This window comes from Suillus plorans (genome assembly GCF_016647745.1).
Source record: "Suillus plorans strain S12 chromosome Unknown HD556scaffold_18, whole genome shotgun sequence".
NCBI lineage: Eukaryota > Fungi > Basidiomycota > Agaricomycetes > Boletales > Suillaceae > Suillus > Suillus plorans.
The window spans coordinates 323,137-344,445 of record NW_024537402.1 but is presented as its reverse complement, the minus strand read 5'-3'; the positions used below and the strand labels follow the sequence as shown (position 1 = coordinate 344,445).

Sequence of the window (21,309 nt, the reverse complement as noted above, 5' to 3'; positions counted from 1 at the left end):
TCTAATGACCCTATCGCTTCCTGTCATCTTCCGGGTCCGTCGGACCCGAGATGGACAGTGGACGAGAGTGGTTTTCTCCGTTGCGACAACCGTATATATGTTCCAGAATCCAATGACCTCCGTCTCCGAGTGCTCCGGAATACGCATGACCACCCGCTATCCGGACATTTCGGTCAGAACCGGACCCTGGAAGTTATCCGTCGGGAATATACTTGGCCCGGAATTCGCGCATATGTCAAAGACTATGTCAAGTCTTGCACGACCTGCGCCCGAGCCAAAGTTCCGAGGCATAAACCATACGGATTGTTGAAGCAACTCCCCATTCCTGAGAAGCCGTGGAATTCTATATCCATGGACTTCATCGAACAACTCCCTGATTCCTCCGGCTTCACAGCCATCCTGGTAGTCATAGATCGACTATCCAAGCAATCCATATTCATTCCGACCTACGACACCATCACCTCTCCGGACCTCGCCCGGTTATTCCTCCTCCATGTGTTTTCCAAGCACGGAGTTCCGTCTCATGTTACTTCCGACCGCAGTACGGAATTCGTTTCCCACTTCTTCCGGTCGCTCGGAAAAGCGTTAGATATGATCCTCCATTTCACCTCCGGATATCATCCGGAAGGCGACGGACAAACCGAGCAAGCTAACCAAACCCTAGAACAATACCTCCGGATCTACTGCAACTATCAGCAGGATAATTGGTTGGAACTGTTACCCTTGGCCAAGTTTGCTTACAACAACGCTCCTAGTGCTACTACCGGAGTTTCACCATTCTTCGCCAATAAGGGTTATCACCTGAACATTTCCATACATCTGGAGCGTGATCTCTCATCCACCCATGCCCGGGACTATGCCATAGATCTAGACGAGCTTCACCAATTCCCCCGAGAAGAAATGTCCCACACCCAAGAACGATATCAGGGACCTGCGGACGCTAGACGGAAACCCGCTCCGGACTTCAAAGTCGGAGATCAGGTCTTCGTCAAAGCAAAATATTTCCGCTCGACCCGACCATCGAAAAAGCTCTCGGAAAAGAATCTCAGACCATTCCACATCATCGCTCGTCCCGGCACCCACTCCTTCACCATCCATCTTCTGGACGCTATGCGATCTGTGCACCCCATATTCCATGTCTCTCAGTTAGAACCCGCAACTCCGAACACTATTCCTAATCGCATCCAACCTCCTCCGCCTCCGGTATTAGTCGACGGAGAACTGGAATACAAAATCTCCGAAATCCTGGACTCCAAGATCGACCGCCGGAGACGTCACTGCCAACTACTATACTTAGTACGTTGGGCCGGATATGAAGGGACGGACGAAGAAACTTCCTGGATACTCGCAACCGAACTCGGAAATGCGCCGGAACTTCTATCGGATTTCCACTCGGCATATCCGGAAAAGCCGGGACCAACTTCTAACAAAGAGTAAAAAAGGACATGCATATATGTACTTTATTTAGGTGTCCGATATCCGGACTTCGGATCCGACGACCTAAGAGTCCATCTCCATATCTCCACCGGATCTGCCGGCCTCCTTTTCCGCCTCCTCAGCATTTTCCTCCTCCGGAGCATCCTCTACATGCATCCGGAACCCGCCCCTCAGACTCTCCATGAAGAGAGTCTGAAACTCCCTCTGCTCCTCCATGAACCGGAGCATGGTCTCACTCACCCGGTCCATCGGAGCTCTACTTCCCTCCGCCGCTGCAATACCCCTCTCCATCAGCCCATTCATCCGGGCCAGTTCCGCCACTATATTGTTGGTGGCCGCGACCCAGGCCTGGTCGTCGTACTCCGTCCAGTCTTGCCCCTCCCCAATAACTGTCCAGGGACTGGAGATAATCTCCACGTCGTCGTCAAGGTCCTCCGGACTCCTCTGGCGCCGCTTGCCTTTGCCCTTGGGACTCGGAGATCCCTCCGGACGCGCGCATTTCTTGCCTTTGCCTTTGCCGGCCGGCGCCTTGACAGGCGGATTTCCGCTGACGCATTTTTCCTTAGACGCGCGGCATTGGTCACATGTCCGGATCTTCCGGAATCATTAGCAATCATCCGGATCCGGATAAAACAAACACTCACTCTAGGCGTTTTGGACGCTACTGCCCAGGTGCAAGCCTTGCGCCTGGTGACGCACATCTCGCATGCGACCTCTGGATCCATCGGACCGGAGGACTAAGACTCTATGAATCTCCGGAAAACATAAACACCTCATCCAACTCACCTCCGACGCATTATCCGCTCTAGCCTTCATCAGACGCTCCCGCTCGCATTCAGCCAACACCCTCCGAGTTTCCTCAATGTCCTTCCACTTCTCTGATGTGAGATAATGAAACAGTCCGAGTCCGAGTGCAAGAGTAGATAAACGAAAAATATTCGTAGAAGAACAACATACAATTACACTATACTGGAGCAAACATTTACACAAACAGTCAGATAGTAAGGTCAATGATTTCGGCATCTTCACCTTCACCTGTGAGATCAATGATCCCTGCTATGTCTCCTTCACCTTGTGTGAAGTCAATGAGCGCACCACCAGTCACATCTTCATCCTTGGTGAGGTCGATGATATCCACAGAAGACATGGTGGCCATGGAGATGGCAGGAGCAGATGGCTGGGGAGTATGGCTCTGGTGTGTTCTGAGGTCAATTAAATCTTTTGCACGAGAATTTGAAGGCCCTGGAGAGAGCAGGACCATTGTCTGTACCCAGCAGTCGTAGATCCAGTCTGCAAGCCACACCCGAATATACTTGCTTGATGATCTCTCATCATCCTGAGTAGTAGAGCTTCCAGTCAGCACTTCGAGCAGGTGAAGTGTGGCCCGCTCCAGATTACAGACAGGTACATCATTATCATGTCCTGCAATGCCCGAAAGAACTTTCTTAGGGTGCTTAGCATGGCATTGGAACACTGCCCTTGTGCAGCAAGAGGTGAGATCATTCTGCAGAACAGTATGTGCCAGTGTGTCTAGTAGTGTAGAATGACTGAGAACTTACCTCGTCACTTGCGGGCGAATTGCTGGCAAGGTCTTCGTGTTACGGACTAGGATAGGTCGAGCTCTCCCTAGGCGGATTGCCTAATCTGATAGCGAGCTCGCTACTGGAGAGACGGGGTTCTTCTCTCGAATGAGAGGTTCAAGGGTTCCACTAAAGGTAGTGTCGGCTTTCCTTTAGGTGCGGCTTAGACTGAGTGATTGGGATGATCACACAGAGGAAGTTCTGATGAAAACCTAGTAGAATCAAGTAGGGAATATACATGATTCTGTCTGCTCTATATACTGTCGTCCGTGTGCACAGACCAATACTACGTTCGGTAGGTAGGTATAAGTGTGTCTATACAAGGGCATCTTATCTGATGCCATGCGGGTGATTATCTATACATGAGGTGTTGCACGCCTCTTCTATTAGTCCTCAAGGCTAAACATGCCTTGTAGCTTAACTGCGCATGCTGCGGCATGCGGCTTCTCTTCTGACCATGAAGCAGAGCTTCTCCATGATCCGGGTCGAGGACCATCTAGGTCCGTCCAGATGTTGCCTAGGCTGGTCTAGGTCATCTAACGGCATCCAGGCCGTTCTAGGCGTCTCTATGAGTCTCCGTTGAGTCGGTAAGTCTTCCAAGACGGTGCATATGGCGGGATAGGGGCTAAGGTCATGGTGACCTCCGTAGGAGGGGTTCTCGGTTACATGTTATTGTAACACTTCGAGTATTTCGTGCAAGATAACCATAGGCCAGATGGTGGAATGAAAGGCACTGACAAGTTTTTTCGGCTCCCAGCCCAGGAGTTGTTGGATGACTGAGGCCAGTGGAGCAAGATCAGGCGGGGCAGGAGATTGCACAACAGGCAACTCTGCGAGCGGGGTGACAGCAGGTTGCACATACAGATTAATGACATGGGGATCAGGAAATGACTCAGCAAGCGAGCGGGCCAGTGCAGGGTGAGCTCAGCCTAGTTTCCCAGTGGGATCATCTGTAAGATGGTATTGAGCAGCATCCCACCACCACTTCAGGGCCTGATCCAGTGGAATGCTATCATGTGCCAGTATGCTGGTGTTCATGCAGCGAACAAGATGGAGAGCAGTCTCAGGGCCACAGCCAGCAAGACCTTTCTGAAAAAGATGTTAATGAGAGAAAGTGTCTGTAGGATAGTTAACATACTGTATCGTAGTCACCACCACAGCAGATAGCCATCGTCACGAAGGCATCACCAATAAGGCAGGGCTCCACATGCTCCTGGATAGCACTCATGGTGTAAAGCTTGATGGTCGCATCAGATGAGAATGTCAAACTGAGAAAAAGAAAGAGCTTACTTTTGAATGACTGTCTTAGCTCCAAAGACGAAGACATCACTGTCATCTGTCATGACAGCATCAACAATTCCTGCATTGTTCATCAATGCTAGCTGCACTTCAGCTTCGCCTGCAGCCTTAGATGATAAAAAATGACATTAACGACAAATGCAGGGAAAGAACAACAACGCACAGTGATTGTTAAGAACGTGCTCAAGGGTCGGATCTGAAGGGCTTGGCTTCAGCTCGTGCGCTGCGCCCCTTACCCGAGTATGTGCCCCTAACTTCCGAGGGCTGTCAAACGATGTCCGAAGGTTACCGGACGATGTCCGGAGGGCGTCGGGCGATGTCTGGAGTCCGATGTCCGATGTGCAGGAATTCCGGCAGACGTTCGGAAACAAGAGATAAAACTAATCCGGACGAAGTCCAAACTAGAAAGGAAACAGCGGAGGACTACCAGAGGTAGAGGCGGAGGTGACAAGTCTATAGGAGTCGATCCTAAGACGAGCGGAGGTCGACGAGAGAGAAACTCAAGTCGGACGGAGGAGAGAATGAGCAGAGTCTAAGATGATATTCGAACTAAGGATGTACATAGATTCTACAGGGTTTATATACTACTGAGGACTTATCGGAGAACAGAGATGCGCAGTCCGAAGCTATACAAAGCTGTGGACGGAGCGTATAGAAAAGTCAAACACTAGTCTATCGGAAAATAGTAAATGAACCCGGAGATTAGAACAGATGAAAATAAAGGCAGAAATGAAATGAGGTACAGAAAATGATATAGTCTAACTGGAGTAGGAACGTACAAAGGAATAAGGCACAGAAGTTAGACGCGGGTCGGATCCGGACATAGATAGACGTTGGCTGGATCCGGACTTCCGGAAATGATGTGTGTGATAGGTCCGGGTCCGGAACGCGGGATATGACAGTATCCCCCCCTTAGGGCCGAGCCCACGAGGCTTCTGATTCGGAAGTCCGGTCCGGAGTTTTATGAATGTGAGATGATGGGCGGAGCTCGTAAAAATAGCACTGAAGCATATAAGTAGGCCGGAACGCCCAGGAAACGTTTAAAACTTTCCCCCTAACTCCTATTACTGCTTTTAACATGTCTAACTCCACTTCCAGCAACAAGAAGTCCGCCCGACAACTCCTCGAAGAGAGACAGGCGGAAATGGTCGCTGAAATCGCACGGCTCGAGGCGGACACTCGGAGAGAGGCGGAGGAAGAAGAGCGCAAGCGCAAGGAGGCGGAAGAGGAACGGAAACGCGTGGAGGAACAATCTACCATTACTCTCCAGTGTATTAGTACAGTCTCAAGCACAATGACAGGTTCTACCACAAGCATGGCAAGGGTCCTTCTGTGGTCTATTAGGATTCATATAGTGCTCTCGCTTCTCATGAGGATTGTCATTCCATGACAGCAGGTACTTGAAGATTGTACCTGGATTGTTGAAGTTTTTGGCCCATCCTCCCCAATCACAGATGTCCCCGAAGTCCCATCTGCATACCTTGTATAAAAATTGGCATCCACCCTGTCTGAAGGAGTGAGTACCATAAGGATGTGGGTCCACACCAATATCCAGGAGGTTGTTACGGAAACATTCAAGGAATGCATCAGAGGTCTACAAAATTTATGCAAATTACGAGAAGCTAAGCAAAGAAGCATAGAAAACTCACCATGCCATCAGTGGGATTGACACTGATACTGTCTGTGCCAATTTTCTTCTGAAAAACAAACCCATCAAGATTCTCACACTTCTTTCTTGCTAGCATCCACCAAACTGCAAATGTTCACACCAAGCACATCCATGGACATTGCTCATCAGCATATACATAGAATGGTGCTATCCTATCCCCGTACAGTTGCTAGTCAGCTCCAATATGTTGTGCATTCTCGTCAAGCAACACACCTCCATATTGATGTGTTTTCCTGAACAGCAGCTCGAGTCTCACACGAAAGTCAGCAGGTCAGAAGCCTTCACCCTGGAGCAATAGTTCTGTGGAAGCATCGAGCCAGTTTCCTTCAACTGAGTTGTCCTTGACTTGGAAAGTGATATCTCCCCAAGTAATCCATAAGGCCTCGTCATAGCGCAGGAGACAGATCATTGAAACCAAATAAAGTAGCAGAAGCATACTGCGGATCACAAACCCTGCCCACTCTGCTGGATTTTCAGCTTTTCGTTTGCGAGATGTTGGTCCATACTCCTTGCATGGTGTTGCCCAGACAAAATCCCACAGGTGCTTCATGGTTGCTTCATCCATGGCTCAAGCACTTGTGACAGCTTCACCAGACCGTACCTGACAAATGATGTCAGCCAGAGTTGCAAAGGAAGATGTACAGAATACTTGCCTTCCTTCAATGAAGACTAACCATGTATTGTGAGACTGTGACTGAGAGGGTTTCCGATTGACTTTCTAGCAATTGTTGGATGTTCTGACCATTGCTGTGTGCCAAGCTTGTGGTCACGACCGAACTTGTGGCTCACAGCAGCTCGCATCTTCTGTGCAGTGCCATATGTTACACGTGGGAAATTCGGAGGCTTTGCCTTGCCAGTCCAGATATCATTTTCATCACATCTATGAACTCTGAGTCAGTATGTGCAGCACAAAGAAGTCCAAATGGTAGTACAACTCACTTGTCCATTATCCAGAGTGCAATCCACATGGGAAAGTCAGCAGGAAGATTAGGATAGAGACCATCAACATCGTCAGCCAACACAACCTTGTTTATAGTGACACAAAAGTCCTTGAATTGGTTCCAGTACCTGTACTGCATGTTAACAAGGTTTGCAGACAGAATATGATATGTACCGCTGATAATCTGACAGAGTGGTGTCAACAATGACACCTGCTGAGGCTGTTTCAAGGCTTGCTGACAGTTGGTCATGGTGCACTGGGACAGCAGCAGGTGTCCTCTTATGTTTCGATGACAGGGTGTTAGTTTCATTTGTGCTGATGCGCAGCATGCCACAGGCAGCCTTATTGTCGACGTCGAAGCTATTGAGGAGGGATTCTACCTCCTCATCTTGGTCTTCAGCTGCAGCTTTGACACTAATGCCTTGGGAGTCAACAAGATAAGCAGTGGCACCCTTGAGTTGAGCTAGAGACATAGTGAGTAACAAGTGTAGGTGTGAGACGGCTCAGACTAGTTCACATGCGGATGCTTCCGACATAGTGCAGAAATGGTTTGGTTCGATTTGCATTTAAGTGTGAGAGCTACTATTTGACACACCTTACTCACTCTGGGCAAAATCATGCCGGAATCTAGTGACGAAATACTCTGCCTACCCATCCTTGGCCAGGAGTATACACCTGGAACACCACTCGTCACCTATCAATTCCTGGTGTAAGCAGATCCAGGCCCCTAAGATGTGCACAGCATACTGAAACATTAGTTGAATTTGCTCACCAACAGAAACTGAAGAATGACAAAGTTTGATGTCAGAGAGAAGCTCAGACAGTACGGACATTGGTCTGCCGCTCTGCACTGTCTCTGGTTCACAAGAGCCATGTTCCCCACCAAGCACAGCCTACTATGGGTCAAGCTCAGGCTGCTCGTACAACTACTGCAGTGCTACTGCTGTCAAGTCAGCAAGTCAGTTCACCCCCGGGCCATTTGGATTTTCGTGCCATACCTCAGCAGTCCATTCCCTCAGCTAAACTTGGAGTTGCTCTGCTTGGTGATGAACGGTTTGAGTATGACAAAACACGAGTCCCAGAGCCACCAACAATTCACCTTTTGAAGGATATTGACAGGTTGTGCGAGGAGTGGGAGAGTTCAAACTTGCTCTGTGTGGGTGGTCGCGGAATTCCTGTAAAACACTGGGGTAAGTTCTACAAAAGGGCAAAGGGGGTCAAAACAACAGCCTGGGATGCTCTAAGGGTTGAGTGGGGGAACTGGAAGGTGTGTTCTCACTTTGATTTGCCGCAAGCTCCACTTTCTTGATTAATCAAAACCTTTGTCTAGTTCATTGCCGAGGAGCGCCAGCATTACCCAGACACTGCCTCATTCTGGCATGCATTCAGCGACGGAAATGGCAAGAGGTTTTTGTATCAGCAAATCCTTAACAGCATCGCAGAGCAGCGGACTTCAGCAGCAGCTTGAGATGCAATAATGCACGCACATTTTTTGGTGGAAATCTTGACCATCCATTGGCTCAGGGTGCATTCCGCTATGCCAAGGGTAGCAAGACATATATATTGAGCAAGGATGATGCCGTTGCAAAGAAGTGGCATGAACCATCAGCAAAACCCTAAATTTATCACAGCTGCCCAAGCCACTAACAGCATCTTACAGCATCTTACAGCAGCACAAGCACCTGTAGCAATGTGTAGTGATATATTTATAGCAACTTACAGCATCTTGTAGTGTATTACAGACGGTACAGTGTTACATGATCGAGGCAGTACTACATAGCATACTACAGCAAGCCAGTCTGCTACTCTGGTACTAGGAAGTGGTTTCAAACTTGATAAAATTAAACCCTGAGTATTGGAATTTTTGAAACTGGAACAGGATTCAGACTGAAACCGCACTTGAAATTTTCAAGTGTACCAGTAGTATATAAAACAAACTGCAATAGTACTACTACTAGAGTACAATTCCACGTTACTATATCCAAAGGGTATAAGTAGTAGTAGTGAGCACTAGTAGTACTACTATGATGCATGAATTGTTGCGATATGATGTACAACAACTAATACACACACTCCAAGTCCAATCCTGCAGCCTCAGATTCGAATGTCATGGACAGAGTCACGCTCGCAGATCCTGCCAGTAAAAAATGTGTAAGTGGAAGTGGTTAGATAAAAACAACTAACTACTGGTACCTGGTACCCGAGTTGAGTCTCCTTCTGGCCTGAGTGTACTAGTGTCAACTTGACTACTAGTAGATTGACGACATTGTTTTCGAGGCTTAGAGTCCTCATATAAAGTGATGCCGCTTTTGCGGACAGAATGGCGTACAAAGCTGATGTCAATATTAGCATCCTCCAGCATCCTCTCAGCCACTGTAGCCTCAAATTTGTAGAGTTTCCCAAGCACAGTGTTCTCCTTCAGAATGCAATCTGCCAATGTCTTCTCCGCAAGGCGAACATCTTGTTGTGCTCGGGTTGCATTCAAGACTAGCTGTGCTTTGAGTTCATTGGTTGTGCGGTCAGTGTCGCTGGAGTCTGTAAATTCCTAAGGGACATTGTCATTCAGATAGTGCATGTCATTACCTATGAACTTACACTCAGGCTGTCTTTGCAGTCCTCATCTTCATCTTCATGGTCCTGGTCTTCGTGGTCTGGCTGCATCATTGCTGGTAATTTGGGCAATGGGATACTTTTCATGCTGAACCTATAATGCGCAATGCTCGGTGGCATGCTGGTCAAATGATGCAATAATGCAGGGGATTGGCAGTCTCGGAGCGTGCCCATAGCCCTGGGAGTTCCAACTTGAGTGTTCTTGAAGTTTGAAGCCCCTTGTGTGCTAGGTAGGGTTTTTTTGCGAGAGATGGTCTCAGAGGAGATAGTAGTAGTAGTGTTCACAGGTCTGGGTGTGCTGGACAACCCAGAAGGCAGAATGCTTTGCGAAATACTATCTCCAGCCTGAGCACGATGTGCACTTACAAGGGTCTGAGCCTTGTGTGAGTGTCTTCGGGGACTTGAAAGAGTTTCGCTGCTCTTAACAGATGCAGATGTCATAGGCTGGATGTTGGAAGACATTGACTGAGAAGTTGTCGTCACGCCGAGCACTTGTGACTGACCAGTGACAGCTCTACTAAGTCGTGATGTGACAATGATTCAAATACAATGTGCACTAGCACTACTAGTAATGCTACTGTAGTCTGATGCGAAGAAGCTACAAGTACACAGACATTGGCAGGTACATTAAGAGTAACATGACAGTATGTAAGCGAGAATGATGGTGACAGGCTGAGTAGAGTAGGCTACAAGTAGTACTAGTAGTACTAGTACTGCAACGAGTGCCCAGGCAACCATCTAAGTTATAATGTGCTATGAGAGCATTGGAGAAAATGGACTTCAAATGCGCGGATGACTCACTATACAGCTCCAGCCTAGAGCCCCGACTTCCCCTTTCCATTTCTGCGAGTCTTTGTCTTTATCTTCTTCGACTTCGACTTCACCTCGGGCTCCTCAATAGGCTTGGTCTTGGCCTTCTTTACCAAGGGCTCAGATTGCACATCAAGCGAGAGCCTAGAGGGTGAACTTGAACGGACTGTAAGATCAGACGAGGCAAATGTAGGATCAGACGAGGAGGCCGACGTAGGATCAGACGAGGAGGCCAATGTAGTAGGATCAGACGAGATGGAGGCGGCGATATTCTGATCACCAGTGCTTGAGGATTGGGCAGTCGGTGAGATCTTGCATTTGCTGTATTTGTGATTGCACCAATCCAAGTAACGGCAGTAAGCTGTGAGATATATGGTGGAAGATATTTGATTGACACCAGCCCCCCAAATGAGCTTGAAAGAGGGATTGGAATTGCGCACAAGGTGGATTGCAGACTTCTCTAAACTCATCCCTTCCATCAATGAAACAATATACTCCTTCAATGCATTGGCGCCATCCCTCAGCATGTGTTCGACGTCAGACATCTCTACTGTCGGGTAAAGAGTCTGCAGGGAGCAAGCTGGGATTAGAATATAGAAGACGTGGATAGTAATTGTGTAAATGTACCCCCCTCCAAACGTGTCTGGATTCCTGCTGTTAAAATCAAAGTGGCCATCCACACCACGTCTGAATACACTGTATCAAACCTTGCTAATGTCGATCCATACATGTGAGTGGAGGGTGACTGGACCAAACTTGAGATTCTTCTTGATGCGCACAGGGATGAATTCTTCGTATTCTAATACGGGACTCGTATGAAGGGTTTGAGTGGCAATACTCGTCTTCTTGGGCTGTTGCCATCTAACCCGCTCTTTGAAGGACATGATCAAGGCAAGATCAATGTCACGATGGCCGTCACACATGATTCTCAACTTCTGCACCATGAAGTTGTAGTCTGATGAAAGTCCACATTCACCAACCCATTTAGAGACAGGCTTCGAAATCTCCATGTCATCCGAACTGTCATCCTCTGGTGGTTGTGTCGTGACAACGACGTGTAAATCTGGGATATTTGTGGTGTCCTTGTTTTGGATGCAGTGGTTGAGGTGTACGGTCACGTCGACTAAGAGTTTGTTGTATGGAAGAGCATCTGTGAATTTGTTGATGGCCTTGAAAAGGTGGGCAGCCAGTTGTTCATGGACAGGGAGGGGAGGCATGATCTGAAGTTCCTGTGTGTCCTCAAAATAGGTGAATCTGTAAATATGTCATGAGTACCGTAAGTAGTAAGGGATAGTCGATGACAGCGCACACTTTGCCTGAACTTCAAAATCTCTCTCTTCAGATGTAAATGCTAATACTGCCATGTACTCTGCAAGTGTGATGCCAGCGATGACCTTGAAAAGTTCCCGAGTCAGATATCAACAACGACAATGATAAGACAACCTATGATAGTGTTTGATTGTGGGTTTTGAAGAGCTTCAAGAATAATTGCACAATGCTCTGTAAGATGATGAGGATGATGGATGGTCAGAAAGAAGATTGAGATAAGCGATCTGAGAAATATTAACCTAAGCTTAAGCTGGCTTGATCATCATCTGTGATGTCAAGTCTTGCTTGCATTGCTGCTTTGAGGTCTGCGAGTACTTGTTTGTCTGGAAGTTGCCTGTCTATTGGGAGTGTGATAGTCCTAGTAGATTCTGCTGGTTTCTGAAATTGTTCAACCTGAAGTAGTGCACACCCCGCCAATGGACTTGGAGAGGAAATTAAGGGACTACTAGTAGGATTGGAAGGTAATTTTGGGAGCCAACCCTTGGATCCAGAGCTCATAGTGAGCTTAGAGTACATGACTGGAAGAGTCATAATGGTAGTGAGAGGCATTGAGACAGTATGACAACAACTGGGCTGTCAATGTGCCACAGCCCAGTCAGTTGTGAGCCCCACCAATGTCAGTTTAGTCAGCTAGAAAAACCACGTGCATCATGAGAAGTAGCGCTCTACAGCGCTGTGGAGCACTGCCCAGCGCGTCCTGGTACTGCATAGGCTGTTCATGATGTCCAGTGTTGTACAGCAACACATATGTAGTAAAAAATACTAGTAGTACACGATATCTACCAATATTATTCAGTGATAGTATTCTAGTACCTGAGGCTGCTCTAAAAACTACTAGTACTAGTACTACGAGTTCGAGATTGCATAGTAAAACTCCTTGTCAATATACTTGTTCAAGAAAAACACCTGTACAGAGTGAGTACTATTTTCTGCTGTCAGACGCAGCAGGACCAAAGCGGGGGACGATGTGAGCAAAAGAACACAGTTGATCCAGTGGGAGTATGTCACCAAAGGGAACCCTTGCTGATCGCATTGCACATTTTAAAATGTGCATGTGTGTCGTGTGTTCCAATGAGCTTCCGTGTCGCTGAGGTATGACATCCAGGCGTTGAACATAAGCCAGGAAGTGTGCAGCCCAAATGGTGGACTTTCGTTGCGGAGGAAGCGGTTGCATAATAAGGTGCACTTCAACAACCATGTGGCCTGCAAGTTGCTCAGACATCAGACATGGCACACAAGCAGATACTTGAAACTCACCTTTAAGCCCACTAATGGGCCACTGTTGAAGCTTAGTGTCATCAACAGCGAATATTGCAGCGTCATAGCGACCATACTTCCAAGTAGCACTCGGAGGAAATGCATTCACCATGAGGGCAGGACCAGGAGTCGATTGGCCATGGTACGCTGCTTGCTGTATACGTACTTTGAACCAGACCCTGAGGTTATTAAATGGCAGAGGAGCATCAGGTCGTGCACAGCGTGGTCCACACAGCTTGTGGAAGGTTGGCAGACCTGTGCAACCCTCTCACTCAACGTAGTCAGCGAGTGCTCCCCGCAAGTCAGGCAGGGAGAATTGTTCAGCCACAATGTTGACCAGTATGTGTTGTATGGAAGCGTCGAAATTGAGGTGGACTGCTATACTAGGACCAACCAAAAATGTATGGAGAGGTTTGGCTGCTTCAGTATCCGAAGAAACTTGCTGTGCCTTCTTGAAGAAGTTGGTGACTGTATGCTTTGGCCCCCAGAAATCATCGGCAACTGCATATGGATCTGCTTCATTGATGCCTGGACCTATAATGTCTAAATCATCATCCATCATTGGAGATGCGGAGGTCTGTTGGTGGGGTTGAGACTGAGCGATAATAGATGTTGTAATTCGGAAGTTTCAACACTTTTCATTCTGATCAAGAAACCGGCATATCTGTGCGTCATAGTTGTTGTGGTTGGTGGAATCTGCAGGATCCTTGATAAGGGTGATGTGAGCATGCTCTGCCGTGTCTGCAGACCACTGCACAAGGGAGCCAATGTTGCGTATACTGGGCACAATGCTCTGCATCAGTTCTAGTTTGGGGATATACCAGTCATCGAGAACATTGTTGCTCTTTGTGCCTCGACGTGCACCACATGCAATGACCTCTTGTTTGTGGTCGTGAAATTCCTTGAGTGTGTCAAGAATCAACTGGCAATGCGCTTCATTGATCGTTGTTGCTTGCGAGAGATATTGAAAGTCCATAAGTGCATGAACAGCTATGACGACACCAGGAGGAGCTGCATCAGTAATAAGAGCAACCATATAACGCTGCATGTCATGCTGTGCTCTTCCTGTGACTTGCTTGAGATTTGAAATACCATCCTTGAAGTGTCGGAACATCATGAGTTGCTGTAGTACAGAGAAGTGAAAATCCAATTCTTGTGCACCAACAGCTCTAAGACACCACCGAACATCATGGTCATAGAACTCACAATGCCAGTGATGCAGGGCCTCAGGTGTCAGAAATGAAGATGGATCTGCTAGTGGCTAGTTATGCCAGAATGGTGAGGACACACCATTTAGGCGGAAGAGAGAGCATTCATCAAAGTAGCCTCCGACGTCGAGGGGATCACATTTGATGCTTGCAAGCTGGTCGAGAGTCGATTTAGCTGTGCATGGTGGGTGACAGAAGTCATCTCCGAATTCTTTGTACATAGCGAGGGTTACTGGTGAGGTCTTGCCTCGAACACATGCAAGCATGCATGCCTCAGGCATATCAACAATGTATGAAGCCAGGGGTATAAAGCAATATCTAAGATTCCCAAGCGGGTCTGACATCATCCGCCCAATGCGCGCAGCTTGCTTCAGTGGCTTGAGAATGATATTCAGACATTGGTGGACTAAGCGGGCTTCAAGGACGCTCTGCATCCGCTTCACTGGATGCAGAAATTCAGTGATTGGAAGTAGTGCTGTAAGAAGAAAGGCATTTGAGGATGCCTTGTTTCGAGTCACCATCTTGACATTGGCAAGACTGATGAGGAGCAGGTGAGCAAGGTGTCCACCAGTCATGTTTGTGATATTGGTTTTATCGGAAGAAAGTATGACACCTAAGAGTGTCGCACCATCCGGAAGTTGCGACTATGATCAAGTGAGAGTTAGCAAAGTTATTTCAGTAGATTCCAAGGTACATACCTGCATTGACCATGTGGTGTCCCCCATCATCCATTCACTGTATATCCGCATTGTACGTTCCACTGTGTCATATACACGTGTAGGTGTAAGATCGAGTTCTTTTGCAAAAAGCAGGTGATTAAAAAGTGCTTCGATACAATCTAACGGATCGCACCAGTAAAAATGTACTGGCTGTTTTGTCGGGTGAGTTATCGAAATGACACGGTACTGCCACTTAGGAACAGGAGGCAGAAGTTCTGCATGACCCCGAAGATCTTTCGCTGTGCGAAAGGAGAGCGGCAATCCTTTGACCTTCAGAGAGATGAGAACTTCCAGTGACAACACAATCACCAAATCAAGACATACCAGTTCGAGCCACAGGAATTCATCGATGGCTGCCATACTTAATGAAGAGCGCAAGAGGAAGCTGCCAAGCTCCCAGTCCTGAAGGGAGGCGAATGGATAGTAAATGTTTTCCTTGTGATGGGCTGCATATGCATCCACATTGAACCAATCCTGAAAGGTTTGGCCACGCCTATATACCTTTGCAGCGCTTCTGAAATATTCAACAAAAGGCCGGGGCCCCGAAGCCTGACTGCCCAAAGATTCTGCACTAAACCCTGGAACATCACTCTCCAAGTTCACTGCGACTCCCTCATCAGAGTAGAGGCAATCCAGGTCATCCACAGGTATGTCAGTATCCTGCCAGTGCCCAAGCAGCACCTCATATTCCAAGTCCATTGGAAAATCAAGAGAAGAGCTTGGAGTTTGATTGGGTGACGATTCAGTTGTGTGTTCGTCTTCCTGACTAGTAGGGTCGAGCAAAATTTGTGATGCACTCTCAAGCTGGTTGGCCCATCGTAGACAGGAAGTACGAGGTTGGTTCAGGTGTCGTGTAACAGCCCACGGATTCGCAAATTCTTTGAGACAGTTAGGACAGTAGGCAATCATCTAGCAGTAGGAACGGAGTTGCAGGTAACGACATACTCAGGTGCAGTCAAATCATAATTTAGTACTAGTAGTATAGCACAGCACTAATTAATTTCGGATGCAATAGTAATACACTGGCATACTACTACTACTGGTTCACTTCCTGGCAGCCAGTGCACCTCTTATTACATACATTTACTACTGCTATGTAATTTTTTCGGACTCGGAACTTGAAGCCTGAGGTTCGTCTTTTGTTTTTTCCCGCCTAGTACTGCTAGTCTTGTGCTAGTAGTAGTACTACTACTGGTACTAGTATACCATGGGCAAACAGACTTGGAGAAAGCGCCAAATCCCTGATTCGGATGAGGATGTTCAACCTCCACCACGTCATATACAGCGGGCTGGCGCTGGCGCTGGAAGAGTGCTTTCTCAGTTGAGGAAGGTAGGAAACACTATCGAGACTCCGGCCAGAGTGCCCAACGCGAAGGCTCAAAATGTTGTTGTCCCTCCAGATGAGCCTGAAAATGCAATGGCTCCCACAAAGAAGAAGGGGAGAGCAAAAGCGTCTCAGGAGAACACCATAGTAGTAGGTGTCTGCTTGTTCCTCATTTTTGGGACATGTGTCACCTGAGTAGTACTAACATCCAATGGTGTTCTGCAGGAGACGTCAAACCCAGCCATTACAGGTCTACCTGCTCTGCACATCGCAAACAGCAGAAGATTCAGATTGCAGGATCAGCCGATTCCCTCGGGATATGTCAGTTCCAAGCCACTCCTGCAGTCCCATCAAACCCTTCCTGAGCCTGACTCAATGACACCTGTTGTCCAGGCCGGCATCAATGCTCGTACTCGTGGTGTTGCTCATGGTGTCGGTCATGGTGCTGTTCGTGGTGATGTTGCTTGTAGTGCTGGTGCTCCTCATCGTGATGGTGCTCCTCGCCGTGACGGTGCTCCTCGTCGTGATGATGCTCCTCATCGTGATGGTGCTACTCATGGTGCTGGTCGTGGCATCTCTCACAGTGACCATCAGTCTGACATAGCTCATGTCCCACTCAGTGGCCATACTATTTCTCATTCTCCACGGGTCAGCAACCAACGTCCAAAGTCGTTCATCATGGCACCCCCTGCCCTTCCTGATATTGCTTTGTCTGCAAGTCACTTGTTTGCTGACTCAGATGATGCTAGTGATGGGGCGGACAGGGAGATTGATGAAGACAGAATAGGTGATGAAGACAGAATGGGCGACTGGGACGATGAAGATGGCAGTATGGGCCTCGATAAACAAGACATCGGCATCGAGGAAGAAGATATTGATGTCGAGCAAGACATTGGCATTAAAAGCAATGACGATAACCATATGGATTACGCCGACTACAGGGATGAATATATCACGCATGCCTTGGATCACAATCACCAGGCCAATTCTGGCCATCGTCAGGCCAGACGCTCTGCCACGCCAGTGCCTGATCCAGGGATGGAGGACGAGGACTTCGACGACACAGCATCAGCCCGCATGGACCACGACCAGCAGAACCGTGTCCAGCACCACCCAGGACAAGCAGGGAAGAAGGCCAACCGGAACAGGAATGTGGATAAAGATCGCTGCCAGCAAGGCACAACCAAATCAGCTTGTTCAAATGCTCTGACCATAGTAAGTACTCACCTGCTTATATTTTCAGTATTTAAGTTGTTTACGTTCTCAGCCTGATACTGATTATGATCTCCTTCAACTTCACCATACGATGAACTGTCGCCCGTGTTCTCTGTCCCCTGCCTACTTAAATAGCATTCGAAACCAACACCCGAAGTCTAAGCGCGCTCGCACAGGTAATTCCTCATCAAACAATACTGACGATCGGCATGAAGACTCAGAAGACGATGATATTAATACTGGCAGGAAGCGCCGCAATGCCAAGAAGAAGGGAGACACTGCCAACCCAACTACCCTCAGTTCCTTTCCACACCTCTGGGGAAAACTTCTTGACTATGCCAAGGCCAATTTCAGGCTTTATCTCACTATTTCAGTCCCATTCCCTACAAAAGAGGACACCATTTCTGGTGTATGTGGTGAAGCAATTACGGAAGCAATTGTATACTGGCAAGACCAAAAACGCCAAGTTGAGAAAGGTGACGTGTTTTACTGCTCTGTCGTCTGCTACCCTCCCTAATACTTTTATTAAGGTTACTACCCAAAATACAAAAGAGAGATGGCTATCGTGGTGAGTGCCCCTACTCACACTACTATTGTGGCTCATATACTAACTTATCACTCGTGCGGACACAGGTTTATAATGATGCAGCGACCTTCCGAAGCCGGATCAAACAAGTTGCACTTGCCGTCGTCCCGATCGAATATGGACTTGCACTTGTACAGGGAAACACCATTGCAAACATCAAAACAAAAGCGAGTGATCTATTGAAGAGGACGAAGTTTTTGCATGGTGATCGTGATGACGAGGTAGGTTCTAATTGCCCTTGACGTCCAACTCTCAACAGGGTCGCGCATCAAATTTTGCCCACAATGCACTTCGAATTGTCTGTCACAAGGCATTTTATGATAGCGGGTCCAAATCGTTAAGGCAATTCCCCGCATTTCAGAAGACCATTCCACCCAAAGCTCTCATCCTCGTTGCAACCATTGTGAGCGTGCCTATCCCCCTCGTTGTTTAAGCTAACCACTCTATCAAGGTTCGAAATGTTCTTGAAATCTACTCTAAGCATGGCCAGGTGACTGGTGCCATTAGCAAGCAGACAGCTATTCCAGATTCGGAAGCCAGTTACAAGTCGATCTCAACGTTGTATGAGTGTGTCAACAAGGACTCGTATCACAGTCCAAAGCTCCATCAGATGTTACAATCCTGGGCTGCGGAGGGCTTGTAAGTATTTGTTTTAATCATACCGGTATACTAACCATCGAGAAACTTCAAGGAATACATGTGGTGCTGTGTTTGGTGATGAAGAAGGAGGCTGCAACACTTCGGACTGGGACGTCGACCTCGATTAGTAGTACTGTAGTGGTGGTAGTAGTAGTATCATTGGCATCACACATGTTTTACAGAACCCTTGAATACATTTGTCAATTGACTCTCAAGTTCGCCGAGACTGGAGCAAATGATCGTTACTACTACTAGTACAGGAAGGTATCATAACTAGGGGTTACTATGTAGTGCTACTACAGAACACTATATGTTACTGTAAAACACTGTACATCACAAACAGCCTATACAGTGTTGTACAGCGCTACAGGCACTGTGTGGTGATAACCAGGCTGTGCCGTACATGATCGAAGGCACAGCATGACACATCTGAAGTGTAATATATAGCGCTGTGACTCGGCTAGACAGAGGGTGACTTCCCTATGATGTCTGTGTCACTGTATGGTACTGTGCAGTGCCGCACAACCTATCCGGGTTTTGCTGATGACTTCTTGCGACACGGCCAGACATCTCACTGAGTGCTACTACCAGCGGTGCTTCAACTGTTCGATCCTCCTCTCGGTAGTGTTTTCAATCTTCAGCCATTTCACTCATATACAAACCTAACAGACACTGCTGCTCCATATTGTATCACTTGTGCATCTGTATCCCAGACTGCCGGTACACTTCTATTTGACTATACTATGCACATCCAAGTCCTAATCAAGTACCATACTTTAGCAGGCTCGCATGCCATTTACCTATGATGATGAATGTCAGCTCCAGTTTTGAGCTCACTGTTTACCTATGACGATGAATGTCAGTTCCAGTTTCCAACTTCTCGTTCCAGATGTCATCGATCGTCCCTGGTCATCATCGAAACAGTTGGAGAAAGGAATGGCCATTGCTGGACTGACTCACTTGTGATGTCCTCAATTCCCTGTCTGCCCGTGACAAACGAAGGTCAGATTCAGAAAGGCCATCTCAGAAGAATATCACTCACATTGGTGCAGTCCTGTTTATGCTCACCAAACTTGCTGATCGTTCGGCTGTGATTGTCAGAAAGTCAAACAGCGTGTCATGCGTAGTAAGAGATGGAGTGAACTCACATGAACCAGTGAAGGTACCTCGTACCATGCAGCATGCCGATCCCAACAAATAAACGAGAGAGGGCCACAGAGGGATAGGTGTGTAAACTTGTTGATCGTTCAGCTGTGATAGTCAGAAAGTCAAACAGCGCGTCATGGGTAGTATTAAGAGATGGAGTGAACTCACATGAACCAGTGAAGGTACCTCGTACCATGCAGCATGCTGATCCCAACGAAGAAACGAGAGAGGGCCACAGAGGGATAGGCGTGCTGTGATGGTCAGAAAGTCAAACGGCGCGTCATGGGTAGTATTAAGAGACAGAGTGAACTCACATGAACCAGCGAGGGTACCCTCATACCGTGCAGCATGCTGATCCAACGAATAAACAAGAGAGGGCCACAGATGGATAAGCGTGGACGGAGCACTCGCGAGCCTCTCCTGCGTGCCTAGCAATGATGAGATTAGTGATGTTCCGGCCCGGCTTAGGCTCGGCCTGAGGGGGGCTTAGGCTCACCAAATTTCAAGCCTGAGCCATGAGCCCAAGCCGGCCCAAAGCTGGGGCTTAGGCCCATGAAAGCCACGGCCCACATGCTGAATTGCTTGTAATCAATGTCCGAGCTCCACCATGCCGTTCCAAATACCACAAACACCATGCGCAAACGCCCAGCACACGTCAGCAACTGCTGACGTGGCTCAGACGGATACGGACGATGGACGAGAGCAGGAGAAAGAAGACAAGGAGGAGAACAAGAACGAGAGAGAGGTGGTGGATGGGACGAGGGCATTGTAGGGAACTATTACATGTAAGGGTAAACCTGCGGGTCAGCCGCCAGTGCTTGGCACATATGTCCAGCACATGTCAGCGAATGCTGACATGACTCGAACATATGTGGATGGCACAGGTGTCAAGAAGGAGGAGTGGATGTTGGCGTACCTTTGTCTAGCTCCCACATGACCGTCTCGCTATATGTTACAAGAGTGGAGGCATGGGCAAGTGCAGACATGTTCAAGTGAGCCGTGCGCATGATGTTGGAAAAACACACACACACACCTTTAATCCAACAAACATATTAGTCCCCCATCTAGAGTCGAGTCTGCATGCGCAAGCAGTGCAACGTATGAAATGAGTAGTGAATTACTATGTCGAGCTCGCGAAGCACAGGACATAGCACTGGCAGCTCACCATGGCTTTTCCGTAGCAACAGACAAGAGATAAGGCGTTGAAATTGCTGGATATGTTGTCCAATGCAGGCTTTTTGACTGTGACATGTGGACCATCCGAGTCGAAGCTGACAGAGTTGATGGAAGTCAGAGAAAGACAAAAATAGAGTTGGAAAACGTACCTCCGGCAAGGCTTCTATGGCAGTGCCACTGAACATGCCAAAGCCGTGACTTAGGCCGCCGGCTCAGGCTTTTCGAAACCCAAGCCCAGGCCCAAGGGCCAAGCCTTCCTCAAGCCGTGACTTAGGCCTGGGCTGGGCCCGGCCTATTTGGGCCCGGCTTGGGCCGGCCCAGGGCCTCAAGCCGGGCCGTGCACATCACTAGATGAGATGATGAAT

General features: G+C 48.0%; 10 protein-coding genes across 10 annotated transcripts; 3 read left to right on the top strand and 7 right to left on the bottom strand.

Moving 5' to 3' along the window:
* Positions 1–4,152: 4,152 nt before the first annotated feature.
* Positions 4,153–4,423, bottom strand: HD556DRAFT_1195038 (XPG-I domain-containing protein; the record flags this gene model as incomplete). Its single annotated transcript, XM_041296260.1, has 2 exons — positions 4,153–4,285; positions 4,308–4,423. Coding segments are annotated over 2 exons (249 nt in total), but the record flags the coding sequence as incomplete, so codon positions are not given.
* Positions 4,424–5,601: 1,178 nt separating this feature from the next.
* HD556DRAFT_1234145 (uncharacterized protein) lies at positions 5,602–5,910 on the bottom strand (the record flags this gene model as incomplete). Its single annotated transcript, XM_041297645.1, has 1 exon — positions 5,602–5,910. A coding segment is annotated over one exon (309 nt), but the record flags the coding sequence as incomplete, so codon positions are not given.
* Positions 5,911–6,920: 1,010 nt separating this feature from the next.
* Positions 6,921–7,398, bottom strand: HD556DRAFT_1441405 (uncharacterized protein; the record flags this gene model as incomplete). The annotated part of the gene is made up of 2 exons (XM_041306293.1): positions 6,921–7,053; positions 7,100–7,398. The coding sequence occupies 2 exons, from the start codon at positions 7,396–7,398 to the stop codon at positions 6,921–6,923; spliced, it is 432 nt and encodes a 143-aa protein (XP_041162077.1).
* A 425-nt stretch (positions 7,399–7,823) lies between these two features.
* HD556DRAFT_1441404 (uncharacterized protein) lies at positions 7,824–8,393 on the top strand (the record flags this gene model as incomplete). Its single annotated transcript, XM_041306292.1, has 2 exons — positions 7,824–8,192; positions 8,256–8,393. 2 exons carry the CDS (start codon positions 7,824–7,826, stop codon positions 8,391–8,393), a joined length of 507 nt encoding a protein of 168 aa, XP_041162076.1.
* Positions 8,394–8,579: 186 nt separating this feature from the next.
* Positions 8,580–9,997, bottom strand: HD556DRAFT_1306901 (uncharacterized protein; the record flags this gene model as incomplete). The annotated part of the gene is made up of 6 exons (XM_041299971.1): positions 8,580–8,607; positions 8,646–8,697; positions 8,997–9,059; positions 9,110–9,470; positions 9,521–9,880; positions 9,902–9,997. The coding sequence occupies 6 exons, from the start codon at positions 9,995–9,997 to the stop codon at positions 8,580–8,582; spliced, it is 960 nt and encodes a 319-aa protein (XP_041162075.1).
* Positions 9,998–10,350: 353 nt separating this feature from the next.
* On the bottom strand, positions 10,351–12,205 carry HD556DRAFT_1441402 (uncharacterized protein; the record flags this gene model as incomplete). The annotated part of the gene is made up of 6 exons (XM_041306291.1): positions 10,351–10,911; positions 10,973–10,996; positions 11,053–11,599; positions 11,657–11,739; positions 11,775–11,845; positions 11,914–12,205. The coding sequence occupies 6 exons, from the start codon at positions 12,203–12,205 to the stop codon at positions 10,351–10,353; spliced, it is 1,578 nt and encodes a 525-aa protein (XP_041162074.1).
* Positions 12,206–12,596: 391 nt separating this feature from the next.
* On the bottom strand, positions 12,597–13,490 carry HD556DRAFT_1441401 (uncharacterized protein; the record flags this gene model as incomplete). The annotated part of the gene is made up of 3 exons (XM_041306290.1): positions 12,597–12,877; positions 12,932–13,110; positions 13,204–13,490. The coding sequence occupies 3 exons, from the start codon at positions 13,488–13,490 to the stop codon at positions 12,597–12,599; spliced, it is 747 nt and encodes a 248-aa protein (XP_041162073.1).
* A 69-nt stretch (positions 13,491–13,559) lies between these two features.
* On the bottom strand, positions 13,560–15,767 carry HD556DRAFT_1441400 (uncharacterized protein; the record flags this gene model as incomplete). Its single annotated transcript, XM_041306289.1, has 4 exons — positions 13,560–14,185; positions 14,222–14,783; positions 14,838–15,128; positions 15,183–15,767. The coding sequence occupies 4 exons, from the start codon at positions 15,765–15,767 to the stop codon at positions 13,560–13,562; spliced, it is 2,064 nt and encodes a 687-aa protein (XP_041162072.1).
* Positions 15,768–16,065: 298 nt separating this feature from the next.
* Positions 16,066–18,626, top strand: HD556DRAFT_1441399 (uncharacterized protein; the record flags this gene model as incomplete). The annotated part of the gene is made up of 7 exons (XM_041306288.1): positions 16,066–16,332; positions 16,408–17,397; positions 17,450–17,873; positions 17,928–17,965; positions 18,031–18,204; positions 18,243–18,386; positions 18,435–18,626. 7 exons carry the CDS (start codon positions 16,066–16,068, stop codon positions 18,624–18,626), a joined length of 2,229 nt encoding a protein of 742 aa, XP_041162071.1.
* A 480-nt stretch (positions 18,627–19,106) lies between these two features.
* HD556DRAFT_1359504 (uncharacterized protein) lies at positions 19,107–20,194 on the top strand. The gene is made up of 5 exons (XM_041302578.1): positions 19,107–19,527; positions 19,583–19,605; positions 19,665–19,873; positions 19,937–20,019; positions 20,083–20,194. The coding sequence occupies exons 1-3, from the start codon at positions 19,479–19,481 to the stop codon at positions 19,821–19,823; spliced, it is 231 nt and encodes a 76-aa protein (XP_041162070.1). The 5' UTR covers positions 19,107–19,478; the 3' UTR covers positions 19,824–19,873; positions 19,937–20,019; positions 20,083–20,194.
* Positions 20,195–21,309: the final 1,115 nt, after the last annotated feature.